This window comes from Microplitis mediator, chromosome 4, assembly GCF_029852145.1.
Source record: "Microplitis mediator isolate UGA2020A chromosome 4, iyMicMedi2.1, whole genome shotgun sequence".
Taxonomy (NCBI): Eukaryota; Metazoa; Arthropoda; class Insecta; order Hymenoptera; family Braconidae; genus Microplitis; species Microplitis mediator.
This window is the reverse complement of record NC_079972.1, coordinates 3,217,087-3,237,792: the sequence shown is the minus strand read 5'-3', so window position 1 is coordinate 3,237,792 and position 20,706 is coordinate 3,217,087. Positions and strand designations below refer to the sequence as shown.

The following is a 20,706-nucleotide window of genomic DNA, read 5'->3' as shown; positions in this document are numbered from 1 at the left end:
GTGTACTTGCCCGGCCCATTTTAGGCCATTTTTAGGCCATACCGCCGGTTTGCAAGGATAAAGGGGAAGTGTCCAAACTATTTTTAACAAAGAATCTTTTTCTGCAGACTCTGGGAGCTGTAACTTACGATATTTCTTAGTCGTAGCAAGAAATGAAAGGTTATTATTCTTGTACTTGAGAGTAATTTATCAAATACAGTTCAATTAACACCTGAATGAAATGGAACCAACACCCATAATGCTTAATCTTCAGAAATACTGTTATTGTCCCTTTTATTAATGCTGCTCCATAGTCACTATTGACAGAAGATGATTTTTTCTCCAGTTTAGGCATTTTTGATAGTAGAAAACGTCATAACTCAAAATAAAGACCTGTCGTGCGATTTTGACATAAAGCAAATAAGACTGGACTACCTTACATGTTTTTAATTGGGAGTTTTATGCAAAGTAATGAAAATGCAAACTCAGCATGAACTCGAATAAATAATTACCACATTTATTGCTTTGAAATGAAAAATCCGTAATTGGCAGCAATTACTTAAATTGGGACATGATTTAAATGTACCATCTATGTGTAGTTCCTTAGCTTCTCCGGATCGTTCCAGCATGTCATTAGTTGCGAAAAGTACACCAAGTTTTCGATCCAACGACATGAAATCTCCTTGCTTTATATCATTGACACCAGCAAAATCACTGCAGACAAGGTGAACTTTGAATAAGCAAGTTGGCGTTGGAGCCCCTGGTTAAAAAAGTGAATTAAAAAGGATTAAAAAAGCAAACATATTTAATACTACTCAATACTCCCCAATACTCTTAATTCTCCGGAGAATTAAGATCGAACATAAAACGAATCCGTTTTAATTCTCCTTCATCTAGCGAAAAAATTATTATCATTTTAGGATTAAAAAGAATAAAAAAGGATTAAATATTTTAAATCCTAACTTATCCTTATTAATTCTAAAATAATATCGCAATTTCTGTTCTCGTTGAGAATTCAAGAGAATAAAAGAGGATTCAAAAACGTTTAATTCTAACTAATTCTTTTTAATTCTAAAATAACTTGGAATTTCTGTTCTCGCGGAAGATTCGAGAGAATAAAAGAGGATTCGAAAAAGTTTAATTCTAACTAATTCCTTTTAATTCTAAAATGATGTTGCAATTTTTGTTCTCCTCGAGAATCCGAGAGGATAAAAGAGGATTCGAAAAAGTTTGATTCTAACTTATTTTTTTTAATTTCAAAGTCATGATATATCGTTTTGTGAGACTCACGTGCCAAAGTTACTGTGTTTTAACGCATGCGCATGAAGCACTATCACAGTGGACTGACATTGTGAGAGCGCGAAAAACATATATTCGAAATATGTATACGTGAGTATATAAATATATGTATTTATATAACATCGGACAATATTTCGTGTCGGGTAATATAGTATCTGGAAAATAAATCTGAAAATAAAAATTTGTATGACTGGTTTTCTACAAATTTAAACATATAAAATTAATAATGTCGAAAAAAAACAAAAAATATTCAGAAATGAATGTATATCAATTAAATTGATAATTCTAAAAATATATTATAAAATTAGTCAATAGAATCCCTGTGAAAAAAAATTTGTTGGTTCATAAATCAATTATTGAATTACATAGGAAAGGTTGAGACACGACGGACCCGCCTTGTAATTTTTGAATACAAAAAAAAAATTCTAAATTTTAAAGTCTGATATAATTTACTAAATTTTCTGTGCAGTGAAATATAATTCGAAAAAAAAAAAAAATTTAACAACTTCTACTCGGTGCTCAAAAGCCACAAAAAATTGGTATCCCTATGTATTTGAATAATCATAATAATAATAATAATAATAATAATAATATCAATAATAATAAATATTTTATTAATTTATGAACCTAAAGATATTTGTTTTCGGGATTTCTTTTCATTGACTTATTCAAAAATACATATTGATAATGTCACATTTGATTAATATACATTAACTTTAAATTCTTTTTTTACAGATTACCAATTTTAGATGTTAACATTTGTAGAAAATTAGTCATAGAAATTTTCTTTTCTGAGATTTTTATTCCGGATACTATCTTGCCCGACAGGAATTATTGTCCGATATGATATGTATAGATATATATGTATAAATGTGTATATATTTAGTGGTTGAAGTGATAATATAAATTATTAAAACCAACCACTTAATTTAAGCAAATGTTTTATTTAAATAAACGGAAAATAACACAGTGATTGTAAGTATACAGTAAAGTAAGAAGCCTGGATGCATGTGTACAATTCCACGGTTTATTACTAATTGTCCCCACCAATGTGGTAGAGATGGATAAAATGAAATAATCGATGTTCCACGGAAACTGTCGAATTTTATCGATCGCGTCACCTAGTAGCAACGCTACAGAACTCCCTTTGTTTTTTTTTTTTTTTTTTTTTTAATTTTAATACACGATAATTAAAGTAATGGAATATTTACAAATGATATGAATAAATAAATGATTAAATGAATGAGTATAATAAAGTGGTGAATTATTACTTTGTAGAAAAAAAAAAAAAAACTTTTATATAAAAAGTAAAAAATTAAATCGTGTAAATTTTTAAATATTAAACCGGACTCGGCGTTTTACGGTCTCGGTTGCTGTGTTAATCGGCTGGGAGTTTGTTATCATCGTCGTCGTGTCGACTGAATTTGCCTCGTAGACCGGCTTTAATCTGTCCACAGAAATGGCGATTTGTCGTCCACGAAAATCAACGATGAAGTATTTATCGTGTCGGGTTATTACACAATATGGACCCTCATACGGCGGCGAGAAAGATGGTCCAACCTGGTCATTCCGTACCAGTACGTGGCTGCAAGTACTAAGGTTCCTGAAACAGAAAACAGAATGCTTGCCGTGACGCGACATTTCGGCCGGTGCCAATGAATTGAAATGACGTTTTAATGTATTAATGATGTCATGAGGTGAAGTTTTGTTACTGGGAGTGAGTAACTCACCAGGTAAACGCATTGGCTCACCGTACACTAATTCAGCCGGTGTCGTCTGTATGTCGTCTTTCCAGGCAGCACGTAAGCCGAGCAAAACGGCTGGTAATGCGTCATACCACGACTCTTGATGACACAAAAGTGCTGATTTAAGCTGACGATGTAAACGTTCGACTAGACCGTTAGCTTGCGGATGATACGGCGTAGTGTGTAGGTGTTTTATTCCGTACATTTTTAATAGCGACTGGAATAATGACGATTCGAATTGCGGACCTTGGTCCGAAGTTATTCGTTTTGGTACTCCGTGGCGTGATATCCAGTGCAGCGATAGTGCATGTGCTATCGTCTCTGCGGTTCCATTGGATAACGGAACAGCCTCAGGAAACCTCGTGAATCGGTCGATGATAGTCAAGCATTGATTAAAACCTCTTGACGTTTTTAAAGACACTAGATCGATGTGTATGTGCTCGAATCGTTCAGTTGGAGGTTCAAGACTGGCGATCGGCGATGACACGTGTCTCTGAATTTTATTTTTCTGGCAATCGATGCAGGATTTCGCCCATTCTCGGCAATCTTTGTTAATCGATGGCCAGACGTATCGTTTGGAGATCATTTTTAATGATCCTTTGATTCCAGGGTGAGCTAGCGAGTGCAGTGAATTAAACACCTTCTTTCTCAGCCGCTCTGGAACATATGGACGCACTGTAACTGACGCAGTGTCACAATACAGTGCAGGTCCGTTATCGAGTTGTATCGTTTTTAAATTTAGAGCAGTTGTTTGACGTAACAACTGCTGAAGTTCATTGTCGGTTTGTTGAGTGTCGGCAAGTTTTTGCGATGTTATAGCAATAGATACTGCTTCGACGCGTGACAATGTGTCAGCGACAATATTGTCGGTACCCGACACATGTCGAATATCGGTGGTAAATTGACCGATAAAATCGAGTCGACGAAATTGCCAAGGCGATGCTCTTTCGGTGCGCTGTTTGTAAGCGTGCTGAAGCGGCTTGTGATCGGTGTAGATTGTAACATGCCGGTAGTGATTCGAGTGGACAAATATCCGGTTATTAACCGGTAAGTTATTTGGCTATTTAACCGGTAAAATATTAATTTGAATGATAAATATCTGCTTGCGTCGAATGTGTATATAGTTTAGTATACTAAGTTTTAAAAGCGATATGGCGTACTGTTCTCTGCGTAGTGAATCATTCGTTGTCAAATGAAAAATAGAAGCAGTTATTCTGTTTTTTATTGCCGATATTATATTTTTAAAAAAAGAGATAATAACAATTTCTAAAAGATGCCAAAACAAAAATCTCCTGTTTGGCTACACTTTGACGAAGTGTACGATGACAAAAACATTTTACATGGGCAGTGTAAATACTGTAAGGTTAAATATGTATCTAATGCACAACGCATGGAAAAACATTTGGTAATAAGAAGCAAGAAGTGCCCTAACTCAGTAAAAGAAAACTTTGGAGCCTTGTCTAAAAACACGGAAGATTGTTTACTTAAAGTATGAATAATTGAAAGTTTATTGAAACTAGTTTATCTTTAATAATCGTATCATAAAAATAAAAAAATTGTTTTATCTGTCAATGATTATGAATTATAAGTAATTATTGTCAATGAAATATGTTATTCGATTGATACATAATGTAATAATTGATTGAATTTTTTTATAGGAATCTACTCGGAAGAAATGTAGTCAAGGAAAGCTGATTAGTTACGTAGATAAAATATCAAAAGATAAAAAAATAGAGATGGATAAAACTTTAGCAAGAGCAGTTTTCTCCAGCTGCTCTCCATCGTACTAGTTGAAAATAATTATTTAACAAAGTTTTTAAAATTGGCTTCACCGGGTTACAATCCACCGTCAAAGGATCAATTGTCTGGGAGGATTCTTGATGAAGAATATCAATTATTACAGTCAGTTATGAAGAATAAATTAGAAAACTCTCATTCTTTGACAATTTTGTCTGATGGCTGGACGGATATTAATCGTGTCTCCTTAATTAATATTGTATTCATGACACCAGAGCCTGTTTTCTATAAGGCAATAGACGCTAGTGGACATTCACACACCGGAAAATATATTTCAACAGTTTTAAGTGAAGCAAAAGAAGAAGTTGGGCCCAATAAAGTTCATGCCTTAATCACTGATAACGCACAAAACATGAAATCAGCATGGAGCATCTTAACTAAGGATAATAATAATAGCGCGACGGATGAAGGGTTAATTTAAATCCGAATTCACTCCATATTCACTCCGCCACTCGGAGTTTCTGAGTTTTGAAAAAAATTACTCTGCATGAATTGGCGTGAATTGGGACCTTTTTTTTGGCGGAGTGATTTCAGAGTGACGTGGATTTTATTTCACCCCCAACTCACTCTGGTCCGGAGTTTTGAAAATTTTAAGACGCCCTTTGCCCCCTCTCCTTTCCACAACATAATAGTAAAAGTTCTTGAACATAAGCTACAATTGGTTTAAAGAAAAAAATTGTAAGAGGGGATGAAGAACTTACAAGCAAGGCGCCACAGTTTTGACCAATGGCGAGGGAGTATTCGCTATCAACCAGGTGGAGGTATGGCCACATCCCTCAGCTTTTAAAGTTTCCGAATTCTTCTACTGATTACCATTCTTGTTTCAGTTAGAGCTACGGACACATCTTCGGAACTTTTAGCTTTAATTAATAATTCACTTGAGTTTTGCTCTGGTTTTATCCTCGTTTTTTATCACAGCTTCAATTATATAATCTCTCAGTTGATGATCATGGATTCTCTAACCATTTGGTACATCGCATATTGGGTGTTGCAGAGTCCCACGTAATGTTTTTATTTAAATATTTTAATTTGTGTGATAGACTGACTATTGCGTTAACGAGAAACAAAAATGTATTAATGTGATAATGATAACAAGAGACACTTTCATACATTTTTTAGTTGATTATAAAAAAATCCATTAGTTTAAAGAGTGTTTTTACTTTATATATGTGCAATGAAATTGAATTTTTTTGAGTATACTTGCATGATGATTTTCATTTTTATATTAAAAAAATTGAGTTAGTATTTTACAGTGATAATTTTTTTGTTAGTTAATTAAGTAATTTTGAAATTATATTTTTTATTCTTTTAGTAACTTTAAATAATTAAAAATAAAAGAGTAGCTTAAGGAAAAATTTTTCAGAATAGAAAAAAAAACTTGATAATTTGCAATGAAATTTTTGAATCTCGTGTTTTTCTTGAAGAGATAAATATTAAGCATATATTTTATTATGAACTCAAAAATTTTTAGAGATTAAGAGAGTATTTTTATTTTCTAATCCATAAATCGCTTGATAATGTTTAAAATTTTTTTCATAGCAAAAAATACGTTTTATTTAATTATTAAGCGATGTTGAGTATTCCGAATATGAAATATTAGAAGAAATGGATTGTGATTTGTGATATATATAGAAATAGAAGCGTCACTGAAGTAGAAGAATAGATAGTAAGATGATATATAATATCGTTGATTAACTGTGATTATAAACTAGTTAAAAAATTCAAATATCAGTGATTAACTGTGATCATAAAACTAGTTAAAAAATTCAAATATCAGTGATTAACTGTGATTATAAAACTAGTTAAAAAATTCAAATATCGTTAAAGAGTATATACAATAGTTTACACGGTTTTCACTGCATTAAAAATTTGATTTTGATAGGTATATTATTTGCTAAGTTTTATATATTTAGTTCAAATGATAAAAATATATATCATTATTTGGCTATTTTTAAATACACATTTAATTTCCCAAACAACTTTCCATATGTGCATTTTTTTATCCTTTTAAAACCGTCATTCCTTTGTAAAAATTGAATTAAAAAATTATAATGATTTTTAGGTGTATTAATTTTGCTTATGTATGAAAAGAAAAATGAAAATTAAGTTAGCCGACATCTAAAAATTTTTAGGATTTTTTTTTATTAAAAAAATTATTACAAAAAAATAGAAATAAAATGTTATTTGTAAAAAACTTGAAAAACTTTAAGTGCAATTTAAAAAAAATGTTTTTTATTCTACTTTAATTATTGAAAAAAAATGAAAAAAATTAATCCACGAATAACCTTGATCAACGTTTATTGGCATAATAATTAATTTTTTATCATTTATGATTTTTAACTATTTTTTTATTAACTCAATAATATTGAAAGATAATAGATAATTGCTAATAATTTTTAGCCTACATTATACACATCTTCAATCGCACATTAACGACACCCACGGAACAAAATGAACTACTTTGGTTATTTAACCGGTAAATAACCTGCTGAAAATTGGTAAAATAAGTCAAATATTTATTTTACCGGTAAATTCTCTTCACTAATTTAAATATTGAATACCCATTAAAAACTTACAAATTCTTATTAATGTCAATATTTTTACTAACGAAATTACTATTATGACAATTTATTATAAGATAAGAATGTATTAATAATAAAAAACTATAAATTTCTGATAAAAACAAGTAATATATTTTTATAAAATAATTTACACAGAGTCAAAACAGAAAATTTGAATTAAAATTTCATTTTTATAAACAATGACGCAATATTATATAATATTTTTCAATTTTTAATGTTAAACTTAAAGGCTTAAAATAAAATAAATCATTATAGCTAATAATAAAACAAGCTGGCAGTATATCGGTAAACCCCATTCAATCAACTTTTCTTGTACCCAAGAATCCATATAACTAATAATAATAACTGTAATATAACTGTAATTGTTGAATAAATTTTAATAAAATAATTTTTTAACTGAAAAACTTTTCGAGTGAAAACAAACATCAGCACTGTGGAATTGGAGGGAAATCAGAGAATTGGTGGCGCCACCACTGCGGTTGCTATGGTAACGCAGCATTAAGTTTTAGCTCTAGAAAAAACTTAGGTATTCTCAGGGGAAAAATACCAGTTTTTTAATATTAAGAAACTTATACTGGATATTAAAATACTCGGATAAAAATATTTTGTATCCTGGGAGGAGAAAATCTTTTTTTTCAGTGCACCTTTAATTTATTTATTACGGTATTATTGAAGAACTAAGTATTTTATTCAAATTAATAGACCAATCTAAAAATTTTCGGATAAACAATTTAGTACAATCATTTTTGCTTCCCAGACATTTCAGATTTGGAAACTTATTTTTTCGTGTCTTTATTCAGCTATACGGTTGTTTATATACAGATAATTTTATATCTGGACTTTTGATTCAGATGTTTGCTTCCATTAAGATCATTAATTCATAACGTGTTAATTTTCAACACTTTTGGAGCCAACAGTAAATACATGTATTGGAAAAATTACATTTGAAATATTTTCTTCGCGCTCTTATTGTGATTGGTCAATGTTGATTTTTTTATGGGGAAGGGGTTCAACAGAGTAAGAGTGGTGGAAATAAAAGTGTTTCTTTGTATTTTAGATACACCTAACCTCTGTGGAGTATTTTTTTATTGCGAGATTAACTCGAAGAAAAACTGTGAGTTTTATTCATAATAAATTCCATAAAGATTATATTATTCAGTGAACTACACGATTTTAAACTTGAAGTGAGCTGAATATAATAAAAGTGATAGACTGTTAGTTCGAACTTATGAGAACCGCTTGTGTAATCACGCTGTCGATAGAGATTGTATGTACACATAAGAAGGAAGGATTGCTTGCTTGTCCGGTAAGGAATTAATGTCATTTGTTAATATTTCCATGAAATGAGTATTAAATATGGTATAATTTAAACTGCTGGATCGAAAATTTTTAGTGTAAAAACAATCGTAACGTAATTACAGAAATATTGTTTTTGTTGTTGCTAAAAGTACACTGATATTTATGCAAATAGTTATGCTATGAATTTTTGTACACTTTAAGGGTGAACGGGTTGTGAGTGCCTTCAAACGAAATTACTTTTTGGCATTTCACTCACGTTAAATCACCCCTACATTTTTTGATTCCATTGAAATGGGTAAAATTGTATAGAAGTGAAAAGATTGTTAATGAAGACATGTTTTCGACCTGATATTAAGTCGAAATTAATCCGAAAGAAAAAACTTAAATAATGAAACCAAAAAAATGTTGAGAAATCCAAACTTGCTCAAGGCTCAAGGTCAATTACATATAACTTGCAAATAAAAAATTTTAGTTTAGAATGTTATTCAGTTTTGTAGAGATTTAAACGGTGTACGAAAAAAATCTCATATGATTTTTTCATCAATCCATCGGTTCAAAAGTTATTTGAGTTTGAAGTCAATTTCGAGATCATTTTAAACTAAACTATCAGACATCACAGAATGTAAAAGAATTTTTTCCGCCAATTTAATTCTCTACAAATTATCCTTGATACACTTTTTTCGAATTCTGCATAACTTACTACTTATTTTCATTTTAATGTCAGGCTGTTAAAATCGATAACGACACTATTTTTTTTAAGAGCTTAACATGAGAATGAAAATAGCGAGAAAATTATGCGGAGAAAATTTACTAAAAATTTTACTTTTAGCTCAAATAACTTTTAAACAGATGGATTTATCAAAAAATCATAAGAGACCTTTTTTGTAAAGCGTAAAATTCCATATCAAAATGGATCCTGGACTGTGTACAGTCGGACCTTTTTGTAAGACTATTTGTCGTCTTTTTTTATGAATCAGGTATCGTGATAATTTGAGAAAGAAATCAATAGTCTTATAACGAGGTCCAACTGTAGTATAATACACCACTACCAAGGTATATAATTCCAAACTAAAAATATTTTCTTCCTACGTTGATTAAATTGGATATTAAGGGCTCAATTTACTAAAAATTCTGAAGTTTTGAAATCAAAAGTTGATGATTTTTAAAGTTTTGCATATTCTGATTTCAAATATGGTACATAGTTTTCATAGTTGTTTCCCTATAATAGTAAATATAGTTCGACAATTAATTTAGAGTTCGATAATTAGTTTATAATTTCAAACAAAAATAATTCATAAATATTTTTGATGAGTAGGTAAAATCAAAGTATTGCTGTAGCAAGATATTACAGAGTAATATTAATCATTTTTAAGTAGTTGTGAAATTTATAATAAAATTTTAAAAAAGTCAAGTTCGAGGAAAAAGTAATGAGTAATAGTTTAAAACATAACAACGAGATGTCAGGTAATAAGAGTAAAAGCCCCATGTACTGTCGAAAAGATCTGCCAACTGAAGCAAGTAAAGGCATCCACACTAACAATTCAGATGAACAAGACGATCGTATCGTAGAATACGAATCAAAAAGGTTTAGGATTATAAAAAATGAAGGCCATGGGAATTGTTTTTTCCTTGCTGTGTCATACGCACTTTACGGCAATGAAAATATGCACAAACAAATACGGGACGAAATCGTAGCTTACACTGTCGACAACTGGGCTGATGAACAAGTTTTGCTGCAATGTACCAGTGAATATATGAGTTACGCAGATGCTAAGTGTAAAATATTAACTTAAAAACTACATTAAATATTTATTTTGCTGGATCGGGATGGTGAAAGAAATAAAAATTCACTTATTTGGTGTATTGTCCATATTTAATAAAAATAAATCACAGATAATAGCGTAGAGTACAAGAGTCGATCACGAGTTCAGATTAGAGCACTTATTGAACATTATTCGATTGCATTTGAGTTTAATTGAGTTTTATATAAATTGCATGGCACCGTACACATGAACATTATATTATATACATATAGAGCGTAGTTTAAGATCGAGTTTGTTGAGTTTAATGAATACGAGTTTATAAATTTACACGGCACCATACACGTGAATTAATTTATACAAAAGAGCGCAATAAAGAGTAAAGTATTAACAATTAATGATTTACAAATATCATCAATAGTTCGAGTACACATTTTTGTCACAATTAATTTTGATACGCGACATTGAGAACGAGTAAGAGCCGAGTATGAACTTAAGATGCGTAGCGAGCCGAGTCTGAACGTATAATAATTACTTTGCAGTCACAAATAAAATTTGATATTGATTTTTGAGATTAAGATTACTGGATGACTGAATGATGACATCAGTCACACCAGTTGACATCATGTCCAAGTAAATAGTTAATCGATGAGTAATGAAAGTAAATATAATTAAGAATAATTATTTGTGGCTGCAAAGTCACGTGATCGCGAGCATATGTATATATATATATGACCGGCATGTTAATTTGACACGTGGTCAACACAAAAATGATCACAGATTTTATAAATTAAATTGAGAATGAAAATAAAAAATATAGATGAATAATAATACCTGATGAGTTTGCGAGTGGTGATCAAAATTAATTAATTAAATGAGCACGATAATTAACACGATGTAATTGGAATAATAATACTGACAGCACGTGGTGTTCTATGCCATGTGTTGTAGAATAATGCCAGTTGCCGCGTAGCTGGCTATCGAGTTGAAATTCCGAGTATCAGAGGGCGCGTCGATAGCAGCACCTCTGGTATAGTAGAGCGTCGAGTTATCAAATGTTCTGGCGCGAACATTTGAAATTTACGCAACATTCCGCCCGCCATCAGGAACAGAGTTGCTGATTATGATCTTGAGTACCTGGTGATTGGTGAGTAGAGTGCCGTTGAGTTAGGCATCTGGTTCTGGAGCAAGTGGTAAGAGTGCGAGCTTGGCAATTGGACGAGTGAGAGTACCAGTGGCTGTTTGAATGGTTACCACTCGAGTGAGGTTGTCCTTCCCTGGATGGAGTGCAGTCACTTTCGCGAGTGGCCATCGAGTTGGTGGAGTTCGTTCATCAGTGAGAAGGACTAGTGAGCCGAGTTTGATGTCATTGCGAGCATGATGCCACTTGGTTCGAGCCAGATGACGTTGAATGTAACTGGTAGACCAGTGATTCCAAAAATGCTGGACACGTTGCTGGATGAACTGCCAGCGAGAGAGTCTTGATACTTCTGTATCCATGAGTGAAGGTTCAGGGATTGCAACAATTGGTCTCCCAATGAGAAAATGACCTGGAGTGAGCGATGAAGGATCCTGAGGATCGTCGGATAGAGCCTCCAATGGTCTCGAGTTCAAAATCCCCTCCACTTGCGTTAGAAGAGTCGTAAGTTCTTCAAACGTGAAGGCTGATTCTCCGAGTGTGCGAGTTAGGTGATGTTTCACTGATTTCACTGCGGCTTCCCATTTACCACCCATATGGGGAGCAGCAGGAGGATTGAAATGCCATGTGATTTGATGCACAGTGGCCCAATCGAGTAGAGCATGAGATTCTTGAGTGCCTTGAGTGAAGAGCCGCTTGAGTTCCGAGTACGCGCCTTGGAATGTCGTTCCACAGTCGCTGTAGAGTGCTGCACATATCCCTCGACGGTGAATAAACCGTCGGAGAGCTGCTATAAAACCTGATGATGAGTAGTCGCTGACAAGGTCGACGTGAACTGCTGATGTGGTCAGACAGACAAACACACAGATCCAGCCCTTGTATATCCTGGATCCTCGACCTTTCCATGATTTTATTGATACTGGACCAGCGTAATCGACTCCAGTGTGAGAAAATGGTGGCGCTGGAGTGACACGTTGAGTTGGGAGTTGTCCCATTAATTGCTGAGCGCGAACACATCGATGACGAGCACAGACGAGACATTTGAGTATGTGTGAACGTACTGGTTGACGTCCACCAATGATCCAGTATCGGAGTCGAGTATGAGCGAGTGTGAGTTGAGTACCACCATGCATGGTACGCTGATGGGCATCAGAGATGACGAGTCGAGTTAGAGCAGCATCACGAGGTAGAATTGCAGGATGCTTCTGTTGATCTGAGTTTGGAGCATTTTCCAATCTCCCCCCTACTCGGATGATGCCATCGGTGTCTTGATAAGCCACCAACCGAGCAAATGGGTGATCCTTTGGCCATGATGCCTGTTTTTCGAGTAATTGGAGTTCAGAGTAGAAATGAATACGTTGAGTTTCCTTGATGCAGAACTGGAGTGCGCGGTTGATTTCAGTTGATGTGAGTGGACGAGCGAGAGTCGAGTGTGGTATGCGTTTGATTATATCGCGTACCCTGCCACAGATTGCTGTAACTCTGAGCATACGCAATAGTGGGATTGGACGTTCCATTAATGTCCAAGACGAGTTGAGTGGTTGAGCCGAAACATAGAGTGATTTGACTGGACGTTCTTCCAGGTGAGTATCTGCATCTTTATGAATAGGACTGGTTGGCCAGGACGGCGAGTCTTCGAGCAACCATGATGGGCCAGACCACCATAGTTGATGAGTTTTAAGCTGACTGGTTGTCAAGCCTCGAGTTGCACAATCTGCTGGATTGTCAGTGCCAGGGACAAACTTCCAGTGGCCATCTGGAATGAGTTCTTGAATAAATGACACCCTATTCCTGACAAAGTCTTTCCAGCGAGACGGGTGCGAGTGTATCCACGTGAGCGTGATTGATGAATCGGTCCAAAGATATGTTGGCACATGCGAGTAGTTGAGAGTAGCCTGGCAGTGTTTGACGAGTTTTGCCAACATGTGAGCCGCAGTGAGTTCCAAGCGTGGAATCGTTAGGGGTTTCAACGGTGCCACCTTGGTTTTAGAGCAAAGCAGCGTAACCTTTGCCCTCTGAGTTCGAGTTGTCGGTAGGACCTTGATAAATACTGCCGCAGCCATCGCCAATTGCGAGGCATCGGAGAATCCATGGATTTCTAGAGCCGAGTTCGTGGACGAGTGGATCCATCTGGGAATCTTGATGATATGAATCATATCGAGTTGAGTTTTGAATGAAGTCCATTTCTGTCGTAATTCTGCAGACAATGGAGTGTCCCAGCCGAGTTTTACAAGCCAAAGTTCCTGCATGAACATTTTGGCTTGAATTATGAGTGGTGATAGGAATCCCAGTGGATCAAAGATCTGAGCAATCTCTGATAGAATTGCACGTTTTGTGCACGGTTGAGTTGAGCATGGTGGCGAGTGTTTGAACGAGAATTGATCCTTGTTTGAAGACCAGTACATCCCAAGAATTTTGGTGCTGACTTCTGGATCCTCAATTTTATATTGTGTGATCGCTTCCGCACGATTGAGCTGAAGTAGTTTACGATGATTGCTTGCCCATTTGGCGAGTGGGAATCCGCCCGCCTTGCACAGACCCTCGATATCATCTGCAACTGCTTGCAGTGACTCGAGATCATCTGCGCCTCCGGAAATGTCGTCGACATACCGACCTTTAGTGAGTGGATCGATTGCGAGTGGGAATCTATGTCCTTCATCTTCGACCAATTGGAGCAGGGCTCGAACAGCAAGAAATGGAGCTGATTTCGTCCCATAAGTAACTGTGGTGAGTTTGAAGGGGATGATGTTTCCTTCCTTATCAAACCAGAGTATTTGTTGCAGGCCTTGGTCCTTTTCGTGAACCAAAATCTGTCGATACATTTTGGTAACATCTGTGATGAAGATGAACCGGTGTTGTCGCGAGCTGATGAGTACGTCGAAGATGTTAACGAGTAATTTTGGCCCGGTATGCATGATGTCGTTGAGTGAGAGTCCTGAACTGGTTGGTTTTGAGCCGTTGAAGACCACACGGATCTTGAAGTTGTTGTTGTCCTCCTTCAGTACCCCATGGTGGGGTAGGAAGTATTGAACTGATGATGTAGATGATGCCGCAGGCACCATATGCTTGAGTTCGAGATACTCTGCCATGAAGTTCATGTAGAGTGTTTTGAGCCGAGCATCATGATCAAGACGTCGCATGAGGTGTTGTAAGCAGCGACGGGCTGCTGTGTATGAGTTCCCCAGTTGTTGCGGGTCGGATATTAATGGCAGTCTGACGATGTATCTGCCAGAACTGTCTCGAGTGTGAGTGTCCCGGAAGTGAGCTTCACAAGCCTCTTCTTCGGGAGTTAATGAGCGTAGTTGAGTTGAACTGACCTCTTCTTGGAGCCAGAACCGAGTTAATAAGTCTTGAAGATCTTGATCATGATGATTGGAGACAGCATGATGAATTCTCAGTGGTTTGTTGAGCCGAGCTTGGACTGGACCAATGATAATCCAGCCGAAGATGGTGTTTTGAGCGAGTAATCCAGGAGAATTGCACTTGATGATCTCGCCAGTGATGACCTGGCCGTAGTAATCAGCTCCAAGGATGACATCCGTTGGACCTGGGGTTCCAAACTCTGGATCTGCGAGCGTGAGGTGCGAGTACTGTTCCAAGTCGGTGTTTTGGATTTGGTCAGATGGTAATTGAGCAGTTAAACCACTGAGGATGTGAGCCTTTATCGTGAGTGATTGATCCGAGTGGTATGAACGCAGAGTGAGAGTTGCACACCCTCTGGTATGGCCAGCCTTGGCTGCACCGATCCCTAGGATAGTAAGGTGTGATCGAGCACGAGAAATATTGAGCATTCTTACCAATGAATCTGAAACAAAGGATATCTCAGACCCGGTATCTAAGAGAATGCGTATTGGATGAGTACTTAACTTGGTCACTACGTAGACTTGACAAGTCGCTAGTAACGTAGCGTAATGATGAGTTTGAGTACAACCAGTTGTCGAGTTCTGAGTGGGCGAGTGATGAGTACGAGTGCTGCGATCATGAGTATGTTGAGCTTGAGTGTGGGCAAGAGTGTTGTTTGAGTGCGGTGAGTTTGTAGTAGGCGAGTGCGAGTGCGTGTCGAGTGCTTGAGTGTCGTGCGGAAGCGCAAAGTCTTATTGAGTTTGAGCAGGAGCACCTCGAGTTTGCGTTGCAGGGATTCCTGGATGAATCATAGAGTGGTGCTGTTCCTGACACACTCTGCAACGGAATTGTGAGTTGCATGACTCGACTCGGTGGTGTCCAAGACAGTTTGGGCACAATCTGGCTTGGATCACCAGCTGAGTTCGTTGTGGTGGAGTCATTTTGCCAAACTGGTCACATCTGACCAGGTAGTGATCACCTTGGCACAGGTCGCACGGATACTGTGCTTTGGCCACCACTTTTGGTTGAGCGCTTGCTGGTGTTGATGCTCCAGCCGATTTTGGAGCCGAGGATGTTGCCATATGAGCATAGGAGGTCTTATGGCCTTTGGAGTTTGAGTGCGAGTTCGAGTGACTGGATTTGTGCTGGTCACCAGCCTTGGCAGTACTTTCTTCGTACCTTTCTTGAGCACGAGCACGTTCTGTCAGGAATTGACGTAGCCGGCTGAGTTTTGGGAATTCAACAGAGGCTCCCAATGATAGTTCCCAAGCCTCACGAGTTGAGCGGTCGAGTTTTGAGATGATGATGTGAGTGAGCAGGTAGCAGTCCCCATCCTGGAGATTGACCTTTTGAGCCAAGAGCGCATTGATCGCCTCGTGGGTCTGATCAATCAGCGAGTAAAGTTGTTTTGACGAGCGCGAGGTGAGTGCTGGAAGGTTGACCAGCTTGTCGAGCTGAGCACCGATGAGTAAACGAGGTACATCGTACCGCTTACAGATGGCACCCCAAGCGAGTGGGAAGCTTTCGTTACACATGGGTGTGTTGGCGATTGCTTGAGCTGCCTGCCCTGTCAGGTACGTCTTCAAATAATGGAGACGTTCGACGTCCTCCAGGCCAGTGCGATTGATTACCACGGACTTAAACATGTCCCTGAATTCTGGCCACTTGGCATAGTCGCCAGAGAATGGAGTGATGTTGAGTGGAGCAAGATTGACGCTGCTCTGTGGGCGTTGAGTCGAGTTCTGAGCTTGAGTTGGTTGAGCTGGAGTGTCGAGTTCGTGGATGAGTGTAGATAGGCGAGTGCGAGCTCCCAGGTAAGACCGGTATGTTACATCAAAGATGCCATCTTTGATGTACGAGTGTTGGAGGAAGTCCTCCGTTGCGTTGGATGCCAGGTAGTCGTGGATAACGGAGAATTCCTGCCACTCCTGGGTGAGTACGTCGAGTCGAGCCTTGAGTGATGCTGCACCTGCCGCAGCGGTGAGTGCTGAAGCACGAGTTTCAAAGTCAGATATCAGCCTCAGTCTGGACAGTTGACCGCTGATCCTGAGTTCGAGTTCGCATCCCTTGGCGGACTTCCTGCGAGTACGCTTCTTGGGATCTTGAGAGTCGAGTGCCTTGCGAGTCTCCGCATCAGTGATGTCGGAGTCGCTGGGATTGCCTGGTGGTTTTGGTGTTATCCCAGTTGGCGTGGTCGAGTGCTCATCACTTCCGGTGATGATGACGTTCGGAGTGATTGGGAGAGAGGGAGAATCGTCCTTGGGCGCTCCATCTCCCGTCGAGTTCCTTTCATCAGCCATTGAATCTGATGAATAATTGTAGGATTAGAATTTATACGAGTATGAAAACACGAGTTTTTTTCTGTGATCACTTTTACGCGGTTTTCACCATCCGATCCGGCTCGAAGGACCATAATGTAAAATATTAACTTAAAAACTACATTAAATATTTATTTTGCTGGATCGGGATGGTGAAAGAAATAAAAATTCACTTATTTGGTGTATTGTCCATATTTAATAAAAATAAATCACAGATAATAGCGTAGAGTACAAGAGTCGATCACGAGTTCAGATTAGAGCACTTATTGAACATTATTCGATTGCATTTGAGTTTAATTGAGTTTTATATAAATTGCATGGCACCGTACACATGAACATTATATTATATACATATAGAGCGTAGTTTAAGATCGAGTTTGTTGAGTTTAATGAATACGAGTTTATAAATTTACACGGCACCATACACGTGAATTAATTTATACAAAAGAGCGCAATAAAGAGTAAAGTATTAACAATTAATGATTTACAAATATCATCAATAGTTCGAGTACACATTTTTGTCACAATTAATTTTGATACGCGACATTGAGAACGAGTAAGAGCCGAGTATGAACTTAAGATGCGTAGCGAGCCGAGTCTGAACGTATAATAATTACTTTGCAGTCACAAATAAAATTTGATATTGATTTTTGAGATTAAGATTACTGGATGACTGAATGATGACATCAGTCACACCAGTTGACATCATGTCCAAGTAAATAGTTAATCGATGAGTAATGAAAGTAAATATAATTAAGAATAATTATTTGTGGCTGCAAAGTCACGTGATCGCGAGCATATGTATATATATATATATGACCGGCATGTTAATTTGACACGTGGTCAACACAAAAATGATCACAGATTTTATAAATTAAATTGAGAATGAAAATAAAAAATATAGATGAATAATAATACCTGATGAGTTTGCGAGTGGTGATCAAAATTAATTAATTAACTGAGCACGATAATTAACACGATGTAATTGGAATAATAATACTGACAGCACGTGGTGTTCTATGCCATGTGTTGTAGAATAATGCCAGTTGCCGCGTAGCTGGCTATCGAGTTGAAATTCCGAGTATCAGAGGGCGCGTCGATAGCAGCACCTCTGGTATAGTAGAGCGTCGAGTTATCAAATGTTCTGGCGCGAACATTTGAAATTTACGCAACACTAAGAATTATGCCAACCATATGGGATCGGATGGATTTTGGGCTACGGGCTTCGAGATCGGTATTTTTGTAAAATTATACGAAAAAAATGTAACTATCATAAATTTAAATAATGGAAAAATAACCGACGTCATTCCCATCAAAGGAAACGACATTCCCGATGAGGACATGATATACTTGGCGTTCACTGGTCCTCGGCTGGAAGGACACTTTGAAGCAATGGAAGAGGTTACAGGAAAAAGAGATACAACAAAAAGCAGTCAGAGAAATGATGAAGACACGGAAATTATTGACGGCCAACAATTGGAACTAAACAAACTTGAACGCGATTTGAAAAAACAAAGAAAAAGATCCAGCAATAAGAAAATGATGAACTTAGCTGTATTCGATTTTGACTATGATAATTATGATGATGTAGCTATCGAACCATTCAAGAGTATTAGAGAACGAGGTAAAGATATGTCGGCATACTTAACAAGAGATGATTCAGATAGATCGAGTATGGTAACATCTGAACTATTTAAAGATGAAGAATTTTCAAAGGAGAGCATATCAATATCATCTGTATTAAACGATGAAACAAACAAATCAATCATTAAAGAGTTTAAGAGTAACCGAGGGCAATTATTAGATTTGTTGGATTCAGCTATTGATCTAAATTCCAATGGATTGGAATATACAGAAAGTAATGAGGAAGGCGTCGAAAAAGAACATGATTCTTTGCTGGAAAAATCCAAGACCACGAATGGAAGAAAAGCAGATTTAAAAATTACAACTTCTTATGATATTGACGTTGGTAAAGCCACTGTTGTTAGTGTCCCCTTAATGAATAAGGGACAATGCGTGAATCATTGTTTGATTAAATGTATAATCGAAGATTTAATGTTAACTTGGCAGTGTTACTGTCCATTTGAGTTGCACGATCGACCGATAAAATATTCAAGCAATTTTACAATTTACGGTCGATGCTTACTTTCCGACCATGGTGCAAAGTTTAAATTCGACATTCACGAAATAGATACAAACGTATTTACCTTTGATTGTTCAAGTAGCAAAAATAGTTATGAAGAGTGTCAAAATACTCAACGTAGATGTGATCGTATCATCCTTAATAAATATAATATCATCAATACTGGTGAGACCAAGAAATCGTCGGAATTGAAGGTAGAGTCAATTGATCTTCAAGATATTGCTGAGTTATGGTTTCAATCGTATAAAAAAAGCGATGGATTCTTGCGATACTTCAGTATTCCGCTGTTTGTCATGATGGACACGAAAAAGCAGCTTAGAGTTGTAGAAACGAGTCGCTCGCCGATTATATTTCACTTTGATGCGACAGGCTCTTACGTTAGACAGATAAAAGATTTGAAAAAGAAATATATATTCTATTATGGTTTGGTATATCGTGCAGCGGTTTCAACGATTCCACTCTGTGAATTAATAACGTCAGAACATGGTATTCCACCGATATCTATTTTCCTAAAAAAGTATCGCGATTTTGTATTCTCTGTCGAAAAAAAATGGCCATACTTAAATGCAATTGTCACTGACTGGAGTTGGGCATCAATGCACAGTATACTAATGGAATGGAATGATACGAACATTAATCAGTATCTAGAAGGTACGTACTTATATTTAACAGAAGGTACTGAAATGCGACCATTGACATTATTACTAAGCTGCTGTGCTCATATTATGAATCGCGTATCACGAAAGATTAAATTGGAGTTGACAGAATTGAAACATCACAAAAGTTTAGTAATGGAATGTGTGGCATTGATGATATTGAGTAGATCTCTAAATAAAATGGATACACTATTCGAAAATTTAGTAATTGTATTTTTAGAAAAAGATAAAAGAAAATGTGAAATACATTTAAAGAACTTTGTTGAAAAGAAGCGACAGAAAAGTTCAAAAATTGAGGAGTTGCTAGAAGATTTTGAAAATTTATCGTCAGACGATGAAGAAGAAATGAGTCAGGAACAATTTGCACGTCGTAATAAGAAAAGTTCAAGTATATACGCAAATTCACCATTCTACAGACATTATTTCATCATTTTCGAAAAACCTGAAAAGAAAATGGATGTGGAAAACGAAGAAAAAATTACAAATCCTTTATATTGTCCAAATTTCATTAATTATTTATTAAAAGAATTCATGGCATATTGTCCTTTGTGGACCGGAATGATGCTTGACCTTGTAGATCCGGAGATATCACGAATAACAAATGTTTATGCAGAGTCACACATGAAGACTTACAAACACAATATTTTA

The 20,706-nt window shown here is 36.4% G+C and overlaps 2 protein-coding genes across 2 annotated transcripts; both read right to left on the bottom strand.

Moving 5' to 3' along the window:
- Positions 1-11,628: 11,628 nt before the first annotated feature.
- LOC130667166 (uncharacterized) lies at positions 11,629-15,390 on the bottom strand. Its single transcript, XM_057468656.1, has one exon. It carries the CDS (start codon positions 15,388-15,390, stop codon positions 11,629-11,631), a length of 3,762 nt encoding a protein of 1,253 aa, XP_057324639.1.
- A 303-nt stretch (positions 15,391-15,693) lies between these two features.
- On the bottom strand, positions 15,694-17,241 carry LOC130667165 (uncharacterized). Its single transcript, XM_057468655.1, has one exon. It carries the CDS (start codon positions 17,239-17,241, stop codon positions 15,694-15,696), a length of 1,548 nt encoding a protein of 515 aa, XP_057324638.1.
- Positions 17,242-20,706: the final 3,465 nt, after the last annotated feature.